The 23,982-nt window shown below is 57.5% G+C and overlaps 2 protein-coding genes across 3 annotated transcripts; one reads left to right on the forward strand and one right to left on the reverse strand.

The window, feature by feature from the left end:
- Positions 1-255: 255 nt before the first annotated feature.
- STK35 (serine/threonine kinase 35) lies at positions 256-15,529 on the reverse strand. Of its 2 annotated transcripts, XR_013957883.1 has the most exons (4): positions 15,041-15,506; positions 9,107-9,854; positions 4,409-4,528; positions 256-419 (listed from the first exon to the last, which is right to left on the reverse strand). XR_013957883.1 is itself a non-coding variant. In XM_080628110.1 (3 exons), the coding sequence occupies exons 1-2, from the start codon at positions 15,465-15,467 to the stop codon at positions 9,142-9,144; spliced, it is 1,140 nt and encodes a 379-aa protein (XP_080484236.1). In that variant the 5' UTR covers positions 15,468-15,529; the 3' UTR covers positions 256-4,528; positions 9,107-9,141. The 2 variants fall into 2 exon arrangements, 1 of the variants encoding a protein (XP_080484236.1); XM_080628110.1 differs by having other exon boundaries at positions 256-4,528; positions 15,041-15,529.
- A 3,393-nt stretch (positions 15,530-18,922) lies between these two features.
- On the forward strand, positions 18,923-23,727 carry PDYN (prodynorphin; the record flags this gene model as incomplete). Its single annotated transcript, XM_080628145.1, is given in 8 exon segments — positions 18,923-19,220; positions 20,012-20,226; positions 22,525-22,591; positions 22,594-22,615; positions 22,617-22,662; positions 22,664-22,711; positions 22,798-22,941; positions 23,167-23,727. Coding segments are annotated over 8 exon segments (1,401 nt in total).
- Between the last annotated feature and the right edge of the window lie 255 nt (positions 23,728-23,982).

Below are 23,982 nucleotides of genomic sequence, written 5' to 3' on the forward strand. Positions count from 1 at the left end.
TGGTTGGCACCAGCCACCGTGCCTTGGTTCAATGCCCTAAACCCTGGGTCAGGCTGGATAGCCCAGGATGGGCTTAGCCAGACCTAGGCTTAGCTCTGCAGCATGGAGCTGGTACCAGTTTAGAGCCCTGGTGTGTCTATCACTGCTCAGGGCCTCTCCTTCCTTACAAACCTGGTGCTGGTGGAGGAACAAACACACAGATCCAGTGTTCAAGTTGCGTGTGGCTTTTCAACCCCATCAAATAGCTTTTATTCACACAAACGTCTCTTTAACTTACAAAGCCTCTGCCACTCATACACATCAGGGTAACCACAGTGTTCAAAGAACTTAAATAGAACGTCTCATACCAATGCGAGTAAACCAAGTACAAAAAATATGTCTATAAAGTTGTTCACACGTAGGTCCTAAATCACCAGCTTCTGTGCAAAACAAAAAGAAAGAGAAATACAGATTCCTTTACTAAGACCATTATCTTTAGGTTGGAGTCTGGGTTTAAACCTTGGCTCCCACTTGCTCAGCCCAGAGGCTGCAGGGAGACCCCAGAGCAGGGTCAGGGTGTCTCTGGCCCAGGGCTCACTCCAGGATTCCAGCAGCTCCCTCCATAGGGAAGCAGCTCAACTGCAAAAGCTGTTTTCTGGAGGAACAAGCTGAAGGAGCTGCTGGAGGGGCCAAGCAGAATGGGGACACCAAGCACTCCTGTGCGCTCCTCCAGCAGCCTGGGCATCACCCTCGGAGTTAAAAGCACTTGGGCAGGTTGCAAGGAAACAGGACTTGTCACAGCTGGAACACAGCAGCTCCTGTGCTTCCCTTCCAGCAGTGCCCAGTGCCTTTCTCCGAGGGGTGGAATGGGCTGGGATGCAAAGGACCCCGTGCTGGAATGTGCTGGTATCAGCTAAGCAGAAGAGCTGCAGGCGCTGCTCTCCCCACCACCAGCAACACCTCCCTTAGTGATGGAGCTGTTGCTGCAGCAGCACAAGAGCAGGGGCTCCCCTTCCCAGCTGCTGCCCCTCTGCAGAGCATGGCTGATGGGATGGGAGGATAACAGCTAACACACTGCCATCCCATCCCACCAGCACACCCATCCTGCAGCAGCACCACCGAAAAGGGACCAGGAACCCCTGGCCCCAAGCAGCTGCAGTGTGATGCTTGGGCCTGGGATGATGAATGGAAGCAGCAACATTTCCCTGCTCTCATGACCTGCAGAAAGTGCAGGGAAACATATCCCAGTTTGTGCCCTGAAGCAGCTGCTCCATGGCTCTTGGCAGGCTTAAACCCAGACTCAGTACTGCATACGGAGGAGACAGACAATGCACACCACGGAGGATTTCCACAATGATGGTAATGCTCAGTTTCAGTCTTATTGCTCCAGAAGGGCTCTGGGAGCCTCTGATATGTGAAGGAGCTGGGTCCTGAGGAGTAAAGGAAGACCACAGGGGTAACTCTTATCTGTCACTAGCACTGCTGAACCTCAAACACGGCAGCAAGAGGACAAGGGGGAGCTAATCTAACCCCTCTAGGCCAGAGCCACCTCTGTTCTCTCCTCCCCATGGACCAAAGCTGGCTGGAAGATCCCCGCGACGCCTGTGTGATGCCAATGGTGTCAGCCTGGCTGCAGGCAGGGGCAGATAACACGTTTCCCAATCCTCCTGAGGCTTGGCTTGCTCCCCCCTCCCCCCAATCCCTCTTGTAAACAGCATAGTCAGAAGTAAACAGTTTCATACAATCACTCCCTGGGCGCAGGCACCAGCTGGGGCTCATGAGAGGGTCCCCTAACACTGCCCTGGATGCTCAGGCTCAGCATGGCCAGGAAGAGATGGAAGGAGCCTGGCTCTGGGCTGAGCAATGAGCTTCAGGCTCAGTGCTGCTGCCTTGAGCTTGAGTTTTCCCAGCGGCGCATCCTAATGTCAAACACCAACAGCAGAGGGAGAAGTTCAGCCTGGAGGAGCTGGGCAGGAGATGCCCAGATAGACCCACCTGGAAAGAGAAGCCTAAACATCCTCCATCCCACAGCACACACAGGTTTGAGCTGTTCCCACCTTGTTCTAGAGGGAATGCTGGGCTGGGTCAACATAACTGGGAGGAGAGATGCTGGGAGCTGTAAACAAGGCAGGCTCCTGTTCCTGCACAGTGTTGGGGAGTCGAGCACAAACAGCAGCAAAATCATTCAGGGAGAAAATGCTCTTCCTAGAACAAACTAATGAGGGGAACATCCACGTTGGAAAGGCTGGCAGCCCTGCGACTCATCCTTGGAAGTGTTTGCTAAATCCTAAGTAAGGCACTACGGTCTAGCTCACTAACATCAAGCTGCTTGAAAAACACATCTGCAATGCAAAAGCTGAGGTGGAGACGTGTGGTTTGAAGATGGCCTGTAAAAAGGGGTGGAGCAAGAGGGTTGACCCTCCCAGGGCCTGCCTGGATGCTTCCTGCCCACTTCCAAATGGGAGCTGCCTGCCAGGTACAGGCACCTGGCTGGAGGCAGTGGTCCCAGTGAGCAGCTCACTCACCAGCCTCCATGTCCCATGTTTCAGGCTTGGTTTCCACACAAGGAAACCTCCTGCTAGGAAGCTCCTTTCAGCTGGGATGTAATGCCTGGTGAGGGGCGGCTCTTCCAGCAGGGAAAGCCACATGAGCAGGGCTGGGAGGGTAAAGAAGCCCTCTTGCTGCACCCATTCAAGCCAAGGTTAAGCTCTAACAGTTGTAACAGTCAGGAGCAAAGGCTCTGTCAGGTGGAGGAAGGGTGGTCCAGTGCTCAGGGCATTAACACTGTGCTTGTGGGTCCAGCCCTCCTGTGGGATGCAGGGCTCTGGAGCTTGGCACAGCCACCGCAGGGATCTGCTGCTCATTAGAGAGAAATGAGAGCAGCCAAAGCCCCTGAGAGTGCTGCTCAGTGCCTGCTGCCCAGCTCCACACTGCTCACAGCCTGGTCATGGGTACAGGCAAGGGCTGGCTGTGGCTGGCCACAGACCACAGCAGCATCTCCAGGAACAACAGAAGAGCAGTGTGAGAACAGGGGCTTGGTGCTGAGTTTGTGCTGTCCAAACCTTCACAAGTCACAGACAGATGGGTCTGGAGCCTCCTGGCATCATCCTCCTAAGAGGGACCTGGCCTTCCTGCAGTGACAGCCTTAGCTCTGTGTCCTGGAATAGATGGAAGACAGAAAGAGAAACCCATCCCTCTTTCCCTGCTTTAGCCCTGCCTCAACCCACCTGAATTTCCCCCATTCCCATTCATTCCCATGAGGTCAGCAAGGTAACACTGAGGGGATACAAGGAGGTGCTGCCAGTTCAGTGATCCAGTGATGGCACAGGAAAGCTGCAGCCTGCACACAGGCAAGGAGCAGTTCCCACAGCCAGGGATGAGGGGTCACAGGGACCCTGTGCTGCCCATGGCCCCGGCTGAGCACCCAGGTCAGACCAACCTGGTGTTTTAGCCTGATGAGAAATGGCTTTAGTTGGTTCAGAACCCGCAGGGTGGTGAAGAGGTGCTGCTTTACATTGCATTTACAGTGAGCAAAGTCTAAAGACCATCAACATGGGGTCAGCCCTGGAATATTAGTGCTGCTCTAAATATAGGCAAGGAAATCGAGTATTAACTGCTCAGCCTGAGGTTGCAATCTCCTTACCTGAGCTGTACTGTACGTAACCAAACCTAAACAGCAGCATTTGCTTCCTAGAGATGGTTAGCTAGCAGGGAAGAGGGTTCTATGGGAGGCTAGAATCCAGCACCTGAGCCATTTAGGCCAAACCTCCTCCCCTCTCAAGTTCCTAACAGCTGAAGGTTGGCATTCAATGGATCAGAGCAGTGGACTGCTTTGTTTCTGTCCACTGAAAACATGCTTATGGGCTCCCCCATCACCCTCTATGAGGTACCAAGCATGATGAGTGAAATCCCAGCTTGGGGAGAACAAATGTCTGCCCATCACAATTAAATGCCTTCCCAGCTTGGTTATGCTGCTCTATCCTAAAGTCAACTGCTCCCAGCCAGGGCAGCATCCCCCCAGTCGGCAGCTGCCTGGCTATGAAATGATTTAGCTGTTTGTAACACCTAAAAGGAGAGGCTCTGTTTCTAAAGCACTGCACTGCTGGTACAGACCTGGCAATCGCTTTTCTCCCGTTTCCCCTCCGCAAAAGCAATAGCTTCAAACCCAAAGCTGTGCCCAACCAGACCCAGAGCTGGTGCCTGGCGGCTGATTCCCACCTCCTTACGGAACCGGATCTTGTCTAGAAACATCTACTGAGTCAAATGGCAACACAGGAGACAGGGGAGGGCTGGGCAAGGGCAACTCTGCTCTCTGGATTGTGTTTAAGTCTCATGAGCACGACTGCTGCTCTTCCATAGGCCCCTGCAGCCCCCTCCCACATCCCCAGAACACCCCATCCCAACAAAAAGTAACACCCAAAGATTTCACATTGCCAGAGATCCTGGACACCAGAGATCTTCTGTAGCATCATCCTCCTCATCTTCCCTTAGCTTCAACTTCCCCCCTTGCACGTAAATAATGGAGATCACGGGTCCCTGGTAAATAAACCTGCAAGAAAAGCAAGAGAGGAGAAAGAGGGGGGTCAGGTATGTCCGTGGGTTTGTGTCAGTTACTGCACTGTATCAGCGCCCTGCCACCAACCCAGACTGCATCGGCATTGCTCATTCCATGTGCTCCCTGCACCTCTCCTTTCATTCCCAAGTCTTAATCAAAGCATCCTGAAGGTCTGGGAGGACTCAAAGCCAGTACACAGCTTCTCATTACCCAGCCCCAAACAGCAATGCCCACACCAACTGCACCGGGAGGAAGGTGCAAAGGTAACCGGATTGGTGCTGAAGGCAGCCTCATCCCATGGGATTCATTGCAGTGACAACCCTGCTGGAACAAGGACGAGTGTTACAGCCTTGAGGGTCCACGTGATGCCAGCGCCAGCTCTGGGTCCTTCACAGGGAGGTGGAACAAGCTGTGACAACAGGGACACCCTGCACTGCTCACCCTGTGCATCAGCAGCAGCTCGGCTGCTCAAGTGGCTCTGCAAGAGGAGGTGAAAATCCATTTCTGTGCAATGGAAAGAGGAGCAGGATGGGCTGTACCAGCCCAAGAGGATGCTCAGTGCTGGGGATTTTAGGGGAGAACAGGCAGGTCTTTGCTCTGGTCAAAGCCCCAGCACACAGCATCTGCCCTGGGGGATCCATTCACCCACAGCCCTGGCACTGCAGCCTCCTGTCCTCCAAATCAGGGATGCAGAAATACCCCAGCTCTGCACGTAACCCCCCAGCATTTTCCACCCGCATTAACTGCAACCCAGCCAAGTCCCTGTGACATCCCATCCAGCAGCAGGGCTGAACCCAGAAGAGCAACATGTGCCCAAACGCCACTCCTGTGTTGGAAATGCATCATTCAGGGTGTCACAACCATCAGAGGATGGACCAGCAGAGCTGAGGCCAGGGGAAGCTGCAGGGCTGGTTTGATGAAGCTGGGACTCACCTGATGGAGGGAGCTCCTGAGTTCCATTTTCCCCCAAACCTAAGCTCTGAGCTCAGTTACATGGAAAACAGCAATACAGGGGCTGAATTTAGCCCCCCCTTTTGCAGGAGCAGGTTCTTTCCCAGCAGGAGCAGGCAAGGGGCTCTGCAGAGACACCAAACAGCAGCAACAGAGCAGCAGCAGGGACCTGCTGAAGAACTGCCACTGCCCAGCAAACTGCTCAACTCCCTTTGCCCTCGGGAATGAGGAATCCAAGCCTGAGGAACGCATTTCTAAAGGGAGAGGCTGCCTCTCTGCTCACAGCAGGAGTCAGGGCCACAGGCACATTGCTGTTGAGCAGAGGTTAACCAGGAGATGCTGCCTTTGCAGGCTGCAGTCAGGAAGAAGCCTCTCTGAGAAGATCTGAGAGGCACCAGGACAGCGGGTCAGGAGGAATGTTCTCCAAGGAAAGATTTCTCCTGTGGTGCAGCTTCATTGGCAAATAAGGCCATGCTTCCACTTGTGCTTCCCGGGAGTGGGAGCGCTCAGAGGGGCAGCACTCACAGCTCTGAGGCAGGACAGCTCACCCCACTGACGCACATTGTTTCAGGGGCTGGCTCGAGAGCTTTTAATCCCTCCACTGATGCCATTTAGGGTTTTGAATCAGCTCGAATGTTCATTCAGCATCAGCAGGATATGAAGCAGCAGCCGCCTGTGGGGTCCTCATCCAACACCCCAGGAGGATGACACCAATGCGTGGGGCATGGCAGTGATGGGAGGTGGCAGGGAGGTCTGCGTGGTAGCAGAGGCCTCAGCGCAGGGGAGGGAGAGGTAACCCAGCACTTTCACATCTCAGGCTTGTCCAACCCACACTGCACAACCCCACAGCATCAACAGGGTCCCACTGAAGCAGCACCCATGGGAGGGCCCAATCTACCCGGGGTAACTCAAGAGGGCAGCTACCAAAAAGACACACAAAGGTGCTCACATTGCAGGAAAGGAGAGAGGAAAACAGCCCCAGCCTTCTCCAAAGGACAAGGAGGGGGTGAAATACTCCTTAGAGTGGGGGGCAGTCACAGAGCTGGGCCATCACACAGCCATCAACAGACCATTATCAGCCCAATACAACCACTCCCTTATTGTATTAGAAAGGCTTTTGTCCTTTGGCATGCCTTTGGGAACAGCCTTCAGCACAGGGTGCAAATGAAGGCAGCAACTTCATTTTGCCCAGGGAAATGCCTCTCACCTCTACTGGACCAGAGCTGGGAAGGGGAACAAGGTGATAAGAGGAGATAACAGGTTCATCTCCAGCAGAAACCAAGCCAGAAACGCTTCCCTGGCTGAGAACACCTCAGCCTGACACCCCACACCTGCATTTTGGAAGAGTACCAGAGCACAAAGCCTGCTGACTGGTTTGTGTGCAGCATCCATAGCTGAGCTAAAGGCAAAGCCGTTGGGACATGAAGCAAAATCAGAAGAGGTCGGTGACACACCAAAGAACAAAGAAAACTCCTACTGCCTGGCTCAGGCAGGGTTACAGCTTCCCAGGTTATGACACAAACCAAGGCTGAGCAGGGGCTGAAGCTGCCCTAAGAACATGACCCACTGCATGACCCAGCAGCATCATAAGCTACGCACCAGTGCCACAATTAAGTTAGGTTACATGAGTTTCTTGGCCAACTTAAATTACCTGGGAGCAGAATCCAGGCCCTGCTCTAAATCCCATTTTAAGCTTCTCAAGCAGGTTTCCAATTTAAGATCTGCCTTTAATAACAGCCAGAGGTCGGCTGATTTCAATGCACAACTACACAATGCAGCAGGAAAACCCTATAGGAAGCACAGCGAATATTCTGCCACCCCAGAAAGAAGGCAGAGGAACGTTCCGGGTATGCAGTGAGCAGATGGCTGGTGCTGGGCTCCTATCTGGGCACACTGTTATGCAAGTGCAACCATCCCTGCTGCAGCTGCATCACGGACTGTGTGATCAGTGCAGACTCAGGCCTGGCTTTGGCTGCAGAGAGAGGGGGGTGCTGCAGAAGGCAGCTGGGTTTTAAGCAAACAGCCTCAGGGTAGGACTGTCCCTCGGTGTGTGTCATCCCTGCATGTACTATTCTGCAGGATGAAGCTTCCCCGCAGGGCAGGGGCTGGTTGCATAACTGAGCAGCACCGAGTCAGCACAGAGCCACTGCACATGGGCACAGCAAAGCCCGACCAGACCCTCAGCCACACAGCAGAGCTGCTGCCAGCAGCCAGAGGAAACCCACGCCTGGCCCTGGGGCACAAGGAAGGGAGCCCTGCTCCTGCCCCAGGACTTATTCACACCCATTACATCTGCAGATTCACTCCCCACCCTAATCCCCAGCCCACACTTGCACTGGGACCAGCTCCAGGCAGAAGCAGTGGCATCAATTCCTTGTGCTGGAGATCTTCAGGGCCTTAAATATTCCATTTTATAATGAAATATTTTATAACAGGGATGGTCTGTGGGCTAGTTTGGACAAAGCAGCAGTGACAGAACTAGACCCACCCCATGGGCCTTTCCATTTCTATATCCCTATTGCTCTGCATACAGCACAAAGCTTATCTGGGCACACACACACACAGGGGATGGGCAGCACATCGCTTTACGTAAGCTCAGGAACTCTCAGGTGGGCAGCAATGAGGCTTTTTTAGCAAAACCTGCCCAAATGCCCCCACATTCCTGCTGCTGGAGGCTCACTCTTGGGCATGGGCCAGCCCCCTCGTCCCTCTGTGCTCTCCTGTACCTGTGCTCTGCTCTGGTCCAGCAGGCTCTGGGTGGTTTTGGGGTGAGGGCAGGGCTGGGAGCCTGAGCTGCAGCACCAGCACATAACACGGGCAGGCTTTCAGAGGTCTCCTGTGACCAGCAATGCTCAGGCAGCTCTGCTGCAGCTTGAGAAAGAACCAGGCTGGGAAGACCTCACCCCTTGTAATCTCTCCTTTTTCACTTCAATTGAAGTGTTGGGCCAGGACAATCCCTAATAACAGCTCCTGTTCATACACTGCTTTGCCATGCAGGCAACACCTCCCAGTCCTTCAGCATCACTGCTTAATGACACTGCCAACTACCCCATGTCCCTGGGGTCCCTTCCAGACCATGTATGAGCACCCAGGCCTCAGAACCATGATCTCTGAGTTTGGGACTATTTAGAAACCAAGTTGGAGGGAGAAGGGAGGGGGCTCTGCTAGAACAGAGCTGAGCTCAGGCTGAGCACAGCTGATCTGTAAGCAGACACAGGTCTAGAAATTAGATGCTACACTCCACATAGCAGAAGAGGCAGAACTGGCAGCTCCTTCCCTGCCCCTGGGAGAGATGGAAGTACCCAAAGCTGGGGTCAGAAGGTGCATGCAGATCCCTCTGCCACGCACCAGCCAGGACCTCAGAGGAGCAGGATGCCTGCCCAGCCCTGCCTGCGCTGCTGGTCCTTCGGGCAGCAGTGGGACACATAGCTGCTAATTCTGTTTCCCACCTCTACTTTATTTTTGCAGTAGAATAGGTGGAAAAAACCCTCAGCAGCAGTGCTCTGATGAGTCACTATAGAAATAGCTCTAGGAACATAAAAGCCTCCTTTGTGTCGCTACGAAGTACATTATTGGGCTGGTACAGGGGACAGAAGAACACAAAAACTGGGGATCACTTACCCAGCTGCAAAGCACAGCAGTGCCTTGCCCTGAATTTAAGCAGCACATGTAACCTGGTCCATTCTGGTTTCAAGCTCAAAGGCATCAGGTCGATCCTGTGGGTTAGCAGCCAACATGTCTTTCAAGAGCTGCTTGATCCCCTCAGACATGGAAGTCCTGCGTTTCTGAGGGATGTGCAGCTCCATCTTTGGGTTTTCTAGCAGCGCTTCCCCAACAGGCACAATCTCAGTCCCCTGCTTGATGTAGGTCCCCAGCAGCTCCTTCTTGGTCTCTGCATCAATGAAAGTGATCCTCTCAATCATGGCCCAGATGATGATGCCCAGAGCGAAGATGTCAGCCTTGGCAGTGTAGTGCCCCTCCCAGACCTCGGGGGCCATGTAGAAATCAGAGCCACAAGCCGAGGACAGCCAGTACTTGTTCACATTCACATTCCTGTTCCCATGCCCCCCCTCCTTGCCCCGAGCAGTGAGGCCAGCGCAGACCTTGCTCAGCCCGAAGTCAGCCACTTTGAGGACAGGGGTGCCAGACTTCTCTGTTATCAGGATGTTGTCTGGCTTCAGGTCCCGGTGGACAATGTGGTTCTTGTGCAGGAAGGCAATGGCACTGGTCAGCTGCAGCATGAAGCTCTTGTTCGTGGCTGGGTCAGGTCTTCGTGAGAGCACGTACTGGTTGAGGTCTCCTCCTTCACAGAACTCCATGACAAACCACAGGTAGCAAGGTTCCTCTGCATAGCCCAGGATCCTCTCACCTAAAAAAGGACAAGAGCAAGAGTGAGTTTATCAGACACTACACAATGTCCACACTAACTCGGCACGGGCAAAGAACGCATCCGGTTTATGTGGATAGTAAAGGCTTTAGGAACATGACTGGGATCTACTGCACTTGCAGGTACCAGCAGTGATGGTGGCACTGCTGTGACTTCAAATGCTCTAGGTTTCCATGGAGTGTCACACATCAGCATGACCTTTATCTGAGCCCGATGCATCAGAGACCTGCTCCAGGCAATGCACACACATGTGAGTGAGGTCAAGCACGTATCTTCTCAGGTGCTTGCAGGGGACTTGAACCAAAGGGTTATTTTCCTGTGCTACCATCAGGCAATTCTCCCTGGGCTCTGACAGCCAAAGCAGCAGAGACCAAAGGCACAAACAGCAGCACATACATAGGAAAAAAGTCAGTTCTATGTGAACAAAAGCTCTCCCACCTGAGCTCTGCTGCAGGAGGCAAACTGGCTTATACCTTCCTAGTATAACTGTGAGTAAATACATGGCTTAACGCTGTGCCAGTCCAGCCTGGCTAAGAACAGTCACCCCACTGTCAAAGCTGGCACTTCTCAGACTAAACTTGTGTGTTTAAGCATTGTGTTTGTGCTCAGAAACACTTCATACAGCTCTTATAGTGCCAACAAGTCTTTAAAGAGAGGAAACTGGAGGCCCAAGCAGTAAACAACGTTTGCTGGGTGCAATCTCAGCCACACTTTATAGATATAACTTGCTGTGCTAAATGTTACCCCCCAAGCAGCTTCTTCCTTCATTAGACATCCCATGGAGCTCTTCAAGCTCAGAGCATCTCAGGTCCAATTCATCTTACTCCACAAGCCCTCTGCCAAGGCAAAGCACTCTGGTACTTAACTAGACACAGAGAGAAATGCAACTGCATCACATCAGCTAATGGGGCTGGGTCTGCCACTGGTATTCCACCGGACGACCTGGCATTGCTGTCACGAGGTTGCCCTAAAGAACACCAGTGGCAGACCCAGCCCCATCAGCTGATGCCAGGATGCAAACCCCACTTCCAGGCCCCAGTTTACCTGCACAGAGCACTGAGAGGACAGGCAGAGCCTGCACACACAACCAGGGCTTTAGGAAGTAGGGTTTGTTCCACCCTCAAACACCATAAGGGAGAGAAGCTGGAGGCCACCACTGGCCTCTGCCACAGTTCCAGTCACCCAGAGGAACCCGAGTGTTTTGAAAGCACTGAAATAACTCCACCCGTTTGACAATGTTGGGTTTTGTTTTAGCAAAGCCCTAGAGAGCATCTGGGAAAAGGAGAAGCTTCCAGGAGCAGGTAAAGCCAAGGGCTCTGATGAACACCAAGCCCTGAGCTGCCCTGTCCTGGTCAGCAATTGGTGTGGGTGGGAGTATTGGTTATTTGCACAAACAGTCTGTATCCATGGCTACTGCTATGGAAATGGGAGTCTGAACAACAGCAAGATTTGGCTGAACCTCCTGCCCTCAGCAATCTTCCAGGTCTGGATGTTGGGAGGAAGCATGAACAGGCTGGAAACACAAAGCACTGAGTGCACTAAATGAGACCCCTAAAGTGCTGTGGGGGGGCTCACCACATGAACCCAAGGGCCAGGTGGGAGCAGCACAGGACAGATTGGCTCTGGAGGCCAAAACACTGCCCAGGAAAAGCAGCTTCTCTGGTGTGAGCCACCCCCTTTGGCAAGGCCAGTATGACAACATGGAAACTGAAGCAGAGGCTGCTCGGCCCCACCAGCCAGGACAGCCCCAGCTCACACCACTCGGGTTTGCTAAACCCCAGTGACATCCCGCAGGGCACAGAGCTTTGCTTTCCTGCTCCTCTCTGCATCCACAGAGCCCCACCATGGGGAGCAGAAGGGTTTGGGTCTTCTGAGCCAGGAACCACACCATGATGGGCACAGCCAGCCCCATGCCCATCACACATAGCCAAGGCATGCAAGTGGGAGGGTGAGAGCATTCAAACAGCTCAAACATCAGCTTCACCACAGCCAGGGTCTAACTTGGACAAGCCAAGGTTTGGTTTTAGCCTAACAAAGGTTCTGATGTGAAACTTGGCCCCTGAGCCTCAGCAAGCAGAGGGAGGATGCCGCTGACCCAGCAGTAGCTGCAAGCCCCATGCACTTCACTTTGGGTGGAGTGCTGCTCACAGAGGCTGCAGCCAAGAGTAATATTTCCTCATTTTCTCTCTATAATCAGAAAGTGTTTTTAGTTGTTAAATCATCTTCCTACCTTCAAAACAAACAGCTTTAAACATAAAGAGCTGGCAAGGCGCTTCCTAAAGATGAGATGTTTGCAAACTGATGTCAAGCAGCCAAGAGCTGAAGAGATGCAGATAGGCCAGAGCTGTTCTCCATCACAAAGAGAGCATCCCCTCCCCAAACAGAACAGCACTCACCAAGCTCTCCATCCTCACAGCAGGCCTCCCAGCACCTACCCTGGGAGCTTGTTAACAGCTTCTAATTTGCTTAGTATCACAGGTAGAAAATAGTGTAATGACAGCAGACCCAGCATCCCACTACCCACAGGTAACCTCTGACTCCCTCTGTGCAAAGAGGCTGCACCAGAGAGATGGGAGCTGGCAGCACAAAGCCTGGGTGCTATGGGTTAGGAACAACAAAAGGAGCACAGAGAATCATCCCAGACTGGTTTGTGTTGGAAAGGACCTTAAAGCTCATCCAGTTGCAACCCTCTTCCATGGGCAGGGACACCTTCCACTAGAGCGGGTTGCTCCAAGCCCCGTCCAGCCTGGCCTTGAACGTTGCCAGGGATGGAGCAGCCACATGGCCACGCACAGCCCTGAAGGTACACGTGTATCATGGCACCAAGCACGCTGCTCAGGGATGTGCCTCTCCTCAGGCTCATTCAAGGCTTCCAGCTTCCTCTCTGCACTCTGCCCTTAAATCCTTCATTCCCCATCTCATTAAAACGATGAGGGTTTGGGCTCTGCTGTAGCTGACCCCCAACAGTGCCTGGTACCCCAGCAGTGGTGCTCCTGATGCAGCAAGGCTGATTAATCCCTGTCATGCCCTGAGCCCCAGCACGTTGGCACAGCATCTGTGCTGGCCTGTAAATAGCCCCGCTGCGGTCGTGCCGAGCAGCACGGCAGCACAGCACAGCAAAGCCCTGCTGCTGCACATGGGGAGGGACACACCAGACCTGCAGGCTCCTCTGCCCCAGCTTTTGCTCTGACACTCCTTATCAGTGCTGTATCAGACCCAAAGGAAGGCAGCGACCACAACCTCTGCCCGAGCCCAGGGCCAGCACAACACAGCCCACAGGGCATCCAGGAAGAAGGCAGATGGAGGGGAGAACACATCCTGGTCTGGGGAGTGAAACTGCTGCTCTGCAGCCTTGGGATGAAGAGCTCAGCTCCGCTCCCGTCTTCAGAGGGCTGCTGCAGAACCAGGGCAGCAAAGCCTTCCCCATGGCAAGGCAAGTCAGGGGGTTCTCTTCCTACCTAGAGATGGGGGACCCATAGGTACCCAAGAGCTTTCCCGAAGCCTCTTCATAGGGTGTGAGCAGGACAAAGGAAGCCAGAAGCCTTGTATCTGCAGACAGAGCATGACTTGCTACAGCTGGACACAGCCAAAGGGAAGAGCTGGCTCCTCTCTAGGGAGTTGTGCCTGTGAGAGCACATGAAGGAAGCACCCAGGCTATGCAGAAACCAGGACACTGCCCTTGGGGAGCCTCCCGTGGGTGGTTGTGTGTGGAATGCGCAGGGAGAGCAGGATGAGGTCTGCACGGGGGAGAGCCAGGCAGGTCCTGACATGTTCTCCCAGGAGTGCAGAGGGGACAGGAGAGGCAGGGCCAGTCTGAGACCCTGACAGTTGCTCAGAGGATGGGGGTCTTGGCAGCCCAGTGTGAAGTCTGTGCCCGGCACAGGGTCTGGAGACTGCCTACACCAGGGGGTATGGGGAGACCGAGCTCCCCAAGGAGCATACAGGAGCCCTGGCACACAAGTTTGGGGATGGAGGCTGTGGGGTGAGCTGGCTTTGGAAGCTATGGGGAACAGAGGCACTGAGGAGATGGGGTCCTGTACTTTTCCACATCTTTACCACATTGGCAAGAGCTGGGTCTGACAAGCAGCCAAGGGAGCAGAGGATGGGAGGGAGCATTTTGGAGATGTCACCATCACAGTTACTGTGACAGAAGAAGGTGACCCCTGACAGCCCCGTGATGCTGCTGACAGACCCCAGGGGAAGATGGGGGTGTCAGCCCAGGCTATGGGCACTGGTGCTTCCAGTGCTGTCCCCATGGAGCCAGCACAGGGGGAGACAGGAGAACACGAAGAATGATCCCAGAGGTGTAAGAGCTCAAGGGAGCAGACAGGGCACCATACCGGCTGCAGCCTTGGGGGCTCAGAGCAGACAGGACTGTGGGTCAGGTAGAGAGAGGAGGGCTGTCCCCTTGGTGGGACCAGGACAGAGACCAGTGAAGGTCCCCAAGGGATGTGTGTGCCTGTGCCACAGAGCCTCAGCAGAAGGGGCGTACAGGAGAGGGAGGTAAGTGCTGGCAGGGGTGCAGGGAAGGGCTGAGGTGAGCACACAGGGATGCTCCCCAGGGCTGGGTCCAAGCCTGGAAGTGACAAAAGGGTCCCTCAGGAGGAGAGGGCCAGGGATGAGGTGCTGCAGAGATGCAGGGCAAAAGGAGAGAGCGCACAAGGAGGGCACAGGGCTGCTAAAGAACAGGATGGGGGCTTGAAGAGAGAGGTGTCCCTGGGAGCAGCATGAAAAGGAAGGGGAGAAAGGGGAGAGGATGCATAGGCAGAGCCCAAGGACCCAGCACAGAGCGGGACCCAGCACAGGGGCTGCTGGGTGGGGGTCCCACAGGGTCCTTGGTGTGGGTGGCAGCAAAAAGGGGATGCTGGGGCAGCACAGAGACAGAACAGGGGCAAGTGATGGGAGTGTGGCTGGGACAGAGAGAGCACAGGGCTAGCAAGGAGCAGGACAGAGGAGCCATGGGGCGTTATACAGGAGAAACAGGGAGTTAAGGTGGAAGGGAGGGTGCTGGGGGCCCCCAAGGAGGGGTCTGAGCAACGGGGTGGTGCTGCGGAACAAGGCTGAGGGTGGCCCACCGGTCACCTGCTGCGAGCACAGACCCCGGTGCGGGTAACGGGGGGTGCGGGAGGGTGCCGGGGGTGTGCAGGAGGCCCGGGGGGGTCGGGTACCTTTGAGGGAGGTCTCCACGAGGCGCAGGTAGAGCTGGCTGCGCTTGTTGCCGTGGCTCATGCGCTGCCCCAGGCCGTGCCGCTGCAGGACGCACTCCTCGAAGCGCACCACGTTGGGGTGCTGCCGCCGGAGGCTCGTCAGGGCCCAGAACTCGGCCAGCGCCAGCTCCACGTTCTCGGGAGCGTCGCAACGGATCCGTTTCACCGCCAACCGGGCGCCGCTGCGGCCCGACACCGCCTCGTACACCACGCCGTAGGCCCCGCGGCCGATCTCGGCCAGCAGACTGTACCGCGGAGCTCCGCTGCCGCCGCCAACCGGGCCGGGCCCCAGCGCTGCCGCCGCCGCCATAGGGCCCCGCTGAGTCGCCCGCCGCCGCCGCCGCGCCGCCCTTTGTGTCCCGCGGCGGCCGCCATCCGCCGCCTCCATAGCGCCGCCGAGGGGGGGCCGCGCGCCCGCCGCCGCTGCCCCCCCCGCCCCGCGCACCGGGATGCGCCGCGCCGGCGAGGGCGGAAAAGCGCGCGCTGCCTGCCCCTTTAAGCGCTCGGCCAATCGCGGCGGCGCGGGACGAACCATCGCAGCGGCGAGGGGGGGAGCACGGGCACGGAGCCAGGAACCGGAACCCAACCGGCAGTGGGATGGGCCTCGGTGGTGGGAACCCGGTACCCCCAACCCCGTGCTCGGTAACCGGGGCGCCGCGCTGCCAGGGCGGGTCAGCGCGACAGGGGCTCAGCGCGGCAGCCACCCGCCTTGCCCCCCCGCCGTTGTGGTACGCGCCGCCCCGGTGTAAACAGGCCGGTCATCGGGGCGGGCGCCCGGTGCCACCGCCCCGGCCCCGGTGTCCTCACCCCCGCCCCGCCGGGCCCGGCACAGGCAGCGCGGGCCCAGCCCACGGAGCTCACCTGGTCCGCGGCGGCGGGCTCCGGGCCGGGGGCCGTGTGACCGGGCGGGGCGGGGCGCCGCACCCTGACGTAACCCTTATGTAACGGCGGGGGTGACCCGCCCCCCCCCAGTGCACCGGGAATGGGGGGTGACGGCCGCGGGCCGTGACCGGGAGATCGGACCCCACAGTGCCGGGAGCCCCACGGTGCGGGGGCTCGGTGCGCCGGAGCTGTGCCGCCGCACCGGGAAGGGCGGGCGCGGGGCTTGGGGTCGGTTTGAGGCCCCCGAGCCCGGTCCCGGGGCTCCCCGCGGGGGTTCCAGCTGATCCCCGGGTGCCCGTGGGATGGGGAATGCACCGATGGCCAAAACCGGGACACGGCGGCTGCCGCACGGGTGGGATCCCTGGGGCTGCAGCGTGTTCCCCTCACCATGGGAGCACCGTGTCCCGCGGGACTCGAGTCCCGGCTCCTGTGGGGCCGATTTGGCCGTGTTGTTGCCTCGGGCAGGAGGTGTGGGGTGGCCTTGTCCCCGCACAGGGGTCCGTGTCATGCACACTGTCCCCAAACTGCTCTTCATCCCCCGCCTGGGGACTTCATGAGCATCCATCCAGCCCAGGCAGTGTGGATGGGTCTAATTCTGCCACGGGGCTGCTGGACCTGCTGCTGCTAGGGCGGGCAGATGGATTCAGGGGGGAAAAGGGGCATCAAGCCCCATGAGAGGTCATTTTCCAGCCGTTTCTCGCCGCCTTTCCCAGCCCCCGGCACGGGTGACGTTAGCAGCAGGCAGGGATGGTCAAGGAGAGCATCTGCGGAGTCGGTTTATGGAGGAGCTCTCAAAATCGCCTGGATTTTGACTCACTCCTGAGGCTTGTGCCGCTGCCATCATGCATCGCACTGGTCCCCCCCAGGGAGGATGGAGACCCTGCGAGCCACCAGCACTGGTGTGCAGGGCAGGTGATGGCTCCACGGCAGAGCTGACCCTCCGCGGCTCAGGCTGCAGCTCCCGCAAGTGCTTTGAACTCAATTTGCTTTTAAATGGAGCCACTTCACCTCAAGGCCGGGGAATGCGGAGGCCGTTCCGCAGCCCAGCGCTCCCGGTGGGGGTGATGGCAGCGCCGTGACTCGCTGTGTTTTGTGGGCTCCCCTCTTTGTGCCGCATCGAGTGGCCACTTGTGCCTCTTTGCCCATGCAGGGAGGTCACCATGTGCCCGCCTGGGCTGCGCAGTGACCTCGAGCCACCGCGGTGTGATGCAGGTAGGGGCTGGACCAGGTCCTGGTCCCCACACTGCAGCGATGACCTCCCCCTGCCTGCCCGGTATCTGCCTTCAGATCAGGTTCATCGGGGGCTGCAGTGATCAGTCAGAGTGAATGACTCCAAAGGGAGTTTGGGAGCATCCTCCAGGCTCAGCCCATCCCACAGTTCTCCCCATGGAGCTACTGGGGTCTCTTGCAGCCCACAAAATGCATCCAGTGCATCTCGTACCTGCAGCAGCCGCAGGCATCGCTTGCCTGCTTCTGCCTGCAAAACTGCTGCTTCCCTCCCCTGCCTGCATCTGCCTGCAAAACAGCCAGCTCCCTGCCCTGCCATGGCAGCCTGGCCTTGATTTAGGGCCTGGAGGGAGGAAGAACGTTTAGGAGCTTCTGGAAAATCCCTGTCCCACTCAATAGGATAAAGCTGAATAGGAACCACAGTGGAGTGGCCGCCTTCAAATGCTCCCCTCAGCAGCATCCTGCCTGCAGGGGTGGTTTTCCCCATCCCAGGATGGGAATGGGGCACCCTGGAGGGGCCCTGTGTGTGCTGGGGGTGACAGGCAGAGTGGCAGCGCTGTGTGACGTTGGTGCCATTACCTCCCACTTGCTCTCGGTGCGCAGCTCGTCCCCCTCCTCACTGAGCCCGCTCCTCACTCATGTACTTACGAAAACTTAACTTTCCTATTAGTGCTCATTTCTCTTACCCAGGTGCTTAATTCCCATTGTCCCAGGGAAATGTCAGTGTGACTCACAGACACTTTCCCATTAGGAAGCGACAGATGAGTATTAATTAAACTTGCTGGTGGGTGGGCTCGCTCCCAGCTTCATTCCCAAAGGACCCCATTACCCCCCACACACACCGGCCTGGACCCCAACCAGCCCCAGTGAGGACCCTCTCGCCCAGCCCAGCACATCTGTGGCACACAGAAAATAAACCAGCTCTGCTCCGGGAACAGGAGTCACTCAACCTCCCCCGAGAGCAAAGGGAATCAGCCTTGACGAGGAATATTGTGATCAGGAAGAAACCTTATCACAAACAAGTTCCCTCTCATGCCTGTGGGGTTTGCTCCATCATCAGAAGAGCATCTCCCTCCTGTGCAATTACCCTGCATAGGAGGTGGCTGCACCCAGGGCTGTTTGGTTTAGGAGGTGCTGGAAGCAGCTCTGCTTTTGGGCTCCGTGGTTCTCAGGCAGGCACCAGCCATTGGGGCAATGCTGTTGCTCCTGGATGGAGCCGTTTGCCTGCAGAATAGCAGGTTGACTCCAGGAGACTGGGCTTTAGGGATGGATTAATGGATTTGGGAGGGCTATTTGATAGAAAGGATGGGTTTGGTGTAAGAAATGCTCCCCCCTGCAGTGGCTGTGTTGCCCCTGGGACCGATAATCCCAGCAGCAAGGCTTAAACCTGCCAGGGGGGTGCCGGAAGCCCCTGACTGAGGGTAATTTGCAGCTTTTTTTCTTCTCTGCTTTGTTCTGTGTCTGCACAGCCCAGCTCACCACAATGAGGGGGGCCATGGATGCCCTCTGCCCCCAGATAGGTTCCACAGGGGGTATCTCCTCCATCAGTGCTGGGGAGATGCAGGATACTCTGCCCTTGCCTTGCCCCTGCTCCCTTGGTCCCTCAGAGCTGGTACAGCCCCAGCCTGGGCAAGCTAAAATCCACTTCCAAGCAAAAGCTGTGGGGTTCCATGTGCTTTCTGGGGAGCAGAGCCTGGCACCCAAACATGGGTGCTAGTGGAGGTGGCACCAGCCATGGGGATAGGAGACCACAGGCAGTCGGCACAGGCTGCTCTGCCCATCCAGCCATGGCTGCTGGGTGCCCAGTGGAGGCTCCTGGCCATGCCGGTGGCCCCTATGCCCCTCACCAGCACTGAGAGGATGAGCAGGGGCCACCGGGTCCGGCAGCTGCTACTGGAGCCAAGCAGAAAGGCAGGTTGCTGGGAAACATTCCTCTTGAGCTCCGATAAAAATAGCTCCATCTTCAAGGCGAGAGGACGGGGCTGCGCTGCCGGTAGTGCAGGAACAGGACTGACTGGCCCGGATCCGTGGGGTCTGTGCCCTGGACCCCCAGCCCCACATCTCTATCATGACATGGTGCAGGGGGACAGTGGTGCATGGGCTGAGGGTCTGGTATTGCCCGGTGCTGCCCTCCTTCACCTCCAAATCAGGCTTGGAGATGTTTGAACAAAAATTGGGACTGAGCAGTGATGCTGAGTGGGGGGTGTCTCCATCCTCCCACTCTAGTCCCCCTGCCTCTCTGACTCAGCTCTGTGGGCTTGTCCTCAAGCGGAGGAGGAACAGAGGGGCAGTCTGATGAGTTCAAGCCCCAATGGTGTGGACATGGGGGGGTTCTGTGCAAGGGCTTTGCTGCCTGAGAGCAGCCAGCCTGGGTGGGTTGAGGGGGGACCAGCCTTTCCCAGTGTGTTAAGACCCGCCTTTGCCCATCCTGGTCAATTCAGATGGGCTCAGTCCTTTCCCCAGCATCTCCCCAGCCTGGAGAGCAGGGTGCAGGAGGGAGTCAGGGCTTCATCCCCCTTGGGCAGGATTTGAATGTGGTGCTCAGGGGGGATTCACACCCCCAGCAGCAAAACCCCTCCAGCACACAACCAGGGGGGCAGATGGACCCCAAACTGCCACCTCCTGTGTTTGGGGCATAAGTTTCAGCCCTGATGGACGAGGCTGGCCCCGACGGGGGTCCCCGAGGGATGCTGTCAGTGGCAGTGCAGTGATGGGACGTGCACCCAGTCCTCGGGGCAGCCGGGGGGCTGTGGGGAGCCCCTGGCTCGGCGGGAGAACCTGCTCGGGAGGTGCTGAGGATGCTGCGGGGCTGATTATTCACAGCCTCCCTCGCCCCGATTGGCTCCACGGCGCCGAGCGCAGCCGGGCCCCGCCGCAGGAGGAGACTCCGTGGCCATAAAAGCGGGGTGAGAGGCGGCGTGTGGCGAGTCCGGAGGTACCGCGGCCCTGCCGGCACCGCCGATGCGCGGCTCAGCCTGACGCCCGCGGAGGGAACGCATCCACCGGTCCCGACCCGGCTCGTCGAGGGCACAGCGCAGGTAGGGCTGCTGCCGGGGTCACCGTCCCGCTCCCATCGCGTGGTGTCACTCACCAAAGGGTGACTCGAAAAGCAGACCTGAGCCGTGGTGCCAGGAGCGGGTCATGGTGGGGCTTGTGGCGATGTGCTCCTTGTCCCTCGAGTGGGCTCACAGCCCACGAGCTGCTGTCCAGAGCTGGGGTTTGCTTCGATGCTGATGCCATGTCTGGCCTCGGGTCACACAGGGCTAAGGGGGACAAAGGGAGCCAGGGGAGAGGATGGAGGGAGGTTTCTGGCTCTAGCAGCAGCTTGAGTTTTGCTGTGATTCCATCCCAAAAGTCGTTGTCTTTTAGGAAGAGCCTTGTTTTGAAAGGTGAGGAAAGGAACTGCTGGAAAGGGATTCTTCTTCACCAGCAATATGTGCAGGGTTTCAACCTGCCTGGGTTAGACCTGTGTGGGAGGAGAGATCCGGGAGAGCTGTTCACATCCCACTAGCAATAACCACACGTTAATCAGGATGCAGGGTCGGTCCTTGTGCTTTCTGGCACACACCAGGGTTCCCCATCCCTCCTTGGGTCTGTAACTGGCCCCGGGGTGCGTGGATGCAGCTCGGGGCTTTTCCACACACAAGCAAACCTGGGCACTGAGCACTCGAGTGGAAGCAGGATGGGGAGCAGGGGATCCCAGCAGATGCCTGACACAGTTGGGATGTGCTGGGACCCACCGCTGGCATTGCTACCGAGGTGTTCCTGCAAGGAGGGACGGCTCCGGAGCCTCAGCGCTCCGCCAGGTAATACAGGATCCAGCTCTAACTCTGCTTTTTTCTTCCCCCCTTTGTGTGCTGCTGCTTTTCTCTTTTATCCAAAGCCCTTTGCTTTTCTCCCTTTTCCTGTCCCAGTTTTCCCAGTCACACACCCCCCCCCCCCCTTGGCTGCAGGAGCAGGGAGATGGACAAGGTACGTTTGGAGTGGGGTGTTTTGGGGTGCCTGGGTATTGAGGGTCCTTGGCCACTCTGTAGTTCCCCTGAGTGCCGTGAAGTGCTCTGGATGGAGCTGGGTGACAGGGATGGGACACACCATGTCTGAAACACCAGGGACTGATCTGTGCGGTGCTGGTCACACCTGCAGCATGGGGTGAACACTGATGATGTGATCCCTGCACACTGCTCCAGTGACACTGGCACACGGCACAGGCAAGGGAAGGGAAACAAGTAGGAAAAGAAGGGAAAAGATTCCCAGTGGAGCTGCTGGAAGCAGCACATGGTTCTTAGGGGCTTCATTACCCTCAGTGCTGCAGGCGGCACTTACCTGAGCGTGTCCTTGCTCATCGGTGCTGTCTCAGTGCGGTACCAAGGTCCCATTGCTGTGTCGTGGTGGCTGGGGCTGGCTGAGGTCCCTCCATGCCCATCCCGGTGCCAGTGCTGGCAGAGGTGCCACGCTCCAGGCTGCGCGGTGCAGCCGGGGAATGCAGAGAGCGCGACACACGGCGGTGCAGATAATTCAAATGAAGTTTTAATCTAGCCTGAATTAATACCGTGGCATTAACACTTCTTCATCAGGACCAATTACAGAGCATTAGCAGATAGTGCTGGAGAATACAATAGTCTCTGATATGCGTCATTAATGTGTAACAGATCCCTCTGGGTCATGTCTTTCCACCCTAGATGAAAGCAGGCAAGGAGGTAGTCAGGGGCTTGCTGTCAGCACATCCCGTTGGGGTTGGCTCTTGCACCCAGGGCTGTCATGGTCCCGATGGCACCGTGGTCCTGTGGCACTGCAGCCAGGGCTGGCACTGTCCCCTCCAGCCTTGCTGAGGGGTTCTGGAGCAGCACAGTCCCTTTCCCAGCCATTGCAAGGTGAGTTCAGCCCTCCCTGGCCTCATCCATGGAGGTGAGAGGCTCTGGCTCGGCTCTGGGCAGGCTGAGAGGTGGTGATCCTGGTTTGCAGTAGGGTTGAGCCTGGAATCCAGCTTTTTCCCCTTCCTTCTGCTGCAGCAGCCCAGCAGAAGCTGTAGTGGAAGAGAGAGGAACCGGGGCTACGCAGGTGTGGGGTGGCTTCAAAACTGGTGATGGCATCACCCTGTCCGCTTTCCGCCAGTGGCTCCAATTGCGGTGCTTTTCTTCCCCAAGGCCAAGGGGGAGAGCCCATGATTAATCTCCTCTGTGTTAATGTGGTGATTGCAATATTGCAGAGAAACTCAACAGTGAAGACAAAAGGGGCTTTTCTTTCTAATGGTGTGGAAGGAGAGAGGGATGGGATGCAGATCGGATGGGATGGGATGATGGTCTCTGTGGATCTCAGTAGCCCTGCAGCCCTGAGAGGCTCTGGGCTTGTGCCAAGGACCAGGCTGCAGCCAGGGTGAGCGATCACATCCCACAGTGTCCCCACAGTCACTCCTGTCCCCTTCTCTCCCTGACTGGCCCCAGGAGCAGCACCCGGAGGTGAGTTACACGGGCACGGTGTCCTGGTGCCTGTCCCCAGGGGCAGCCCTGCAGGAGCAGATGGAAGGTGCCCTGCACTAACAGAGCCGGTGGGGCAGTGATGGAGCCAGCACATGGAGGGTGATGGGCTCTGTGCCTCTCCCCCCCAGGCAGCGGCTGCGGGGTGCGATGGTGCGGCAGGCGCTGGTGCTGGTGCTCTGCCTCTCCCTGGCTGCGGCAGCATCGGCCGACTGCGTGACCCAGTGCTCCCTGTGCGCGGCACAGACCCACGGCACCGAGACCAGCATCCGGCCCCTGGTGAGTCACAGCATCACGGGTGCTGCTGCATGGGGTGGTGGTGCGGGTAACCCCGGGTGATGGGAACAAGCAAGCTGCAGCTCTTTGCTAAGCTTGGGATCACAATGGATGCGGACTCTCGTACTTGGGTTGTGGGAACCCCAGAAGCAGGGTGGGATGGAGGACAGGGATCACCTGGAGCATTAAGGTGATGCCAGTGGGGGTCCTGGGGCTGCTGTCTTGCAGATGTGCCTGTGGGAATGCCAGGGCTCCTCACCACCCGGGCCCGAGTGGGACACGTGCAGGAAGGCGCTGGCGCTCCTGGCCCCGCTGGTGGCTCTGGCTGAGGGGACAGACCCGTCCCCTCGGGAGGTGGAGGAGGATGAGGCAGAGCCGGAGCAGGAGCTGGGTCCTGGGGAGCAGCCGCTGGCACCGGCCAAGCGCTACGGGGGCTTCATGAAGAAGATGTCCAAGGGGAAGCTGCTGTCCCTGCTGCGCGAGAACGCACACAGCAAGGGCGGCCTCAGCAAGAAGTTCGGGGGCTTCGGCCGCAAGCCCGGGGAGCGGGAGGCCCCCGAGGACTACCCGGGGCTGGCAGGGGCTGGGGGCGAGGAGGAGCCCACGGGCACCGGGGCCGAGGGGCAGGAGCTGCACAAGCGCTACGGCGGCTTCATGCGCCGCATCCGGCCCAAGCTCAAGTGGGACAATCAGAAGCGCTACGGGGGCTTCCTGCGGCGGCAGTTCAAGGTGAACACGCGGGCGAACGAGGACCCCAGCGCCTACTCAGGGGAGGTCTTGGACCTATAGAGCCCAGCACCACGGTCCCCACGCTGCCAGCCTGGACTGTGCCATCGCCCCTGACCCCATCCCTTTCCCAGTCCGTTGTGGCTGGCATCATCCCCGCCTCATCCACCCAGGGGACCACAGGTCTCCATCCCCAGTTATCCCTCCCTGGCTCGCCTGCCCATCGCTTAGGACCCCAGGTACCAAGGGGACAATGCCACCCCTCTGGCTGCTGGTGGTGCGGCTGCGGGTCCAACCCCAGGGCTCCTGGGGGCAAAT

This window comes from Psittacula echo, assembly GCF_963264785.1.
Source record: "Psittacula echo genome assembly, chromosome: 12".
NCBI classification, from domain to species: domain Eukaryota; kingdom Metazoa; phylum Chordata; class Aves; order Psittaciformes; family Psittacidae; genus Psittacula; species Psittacula echo.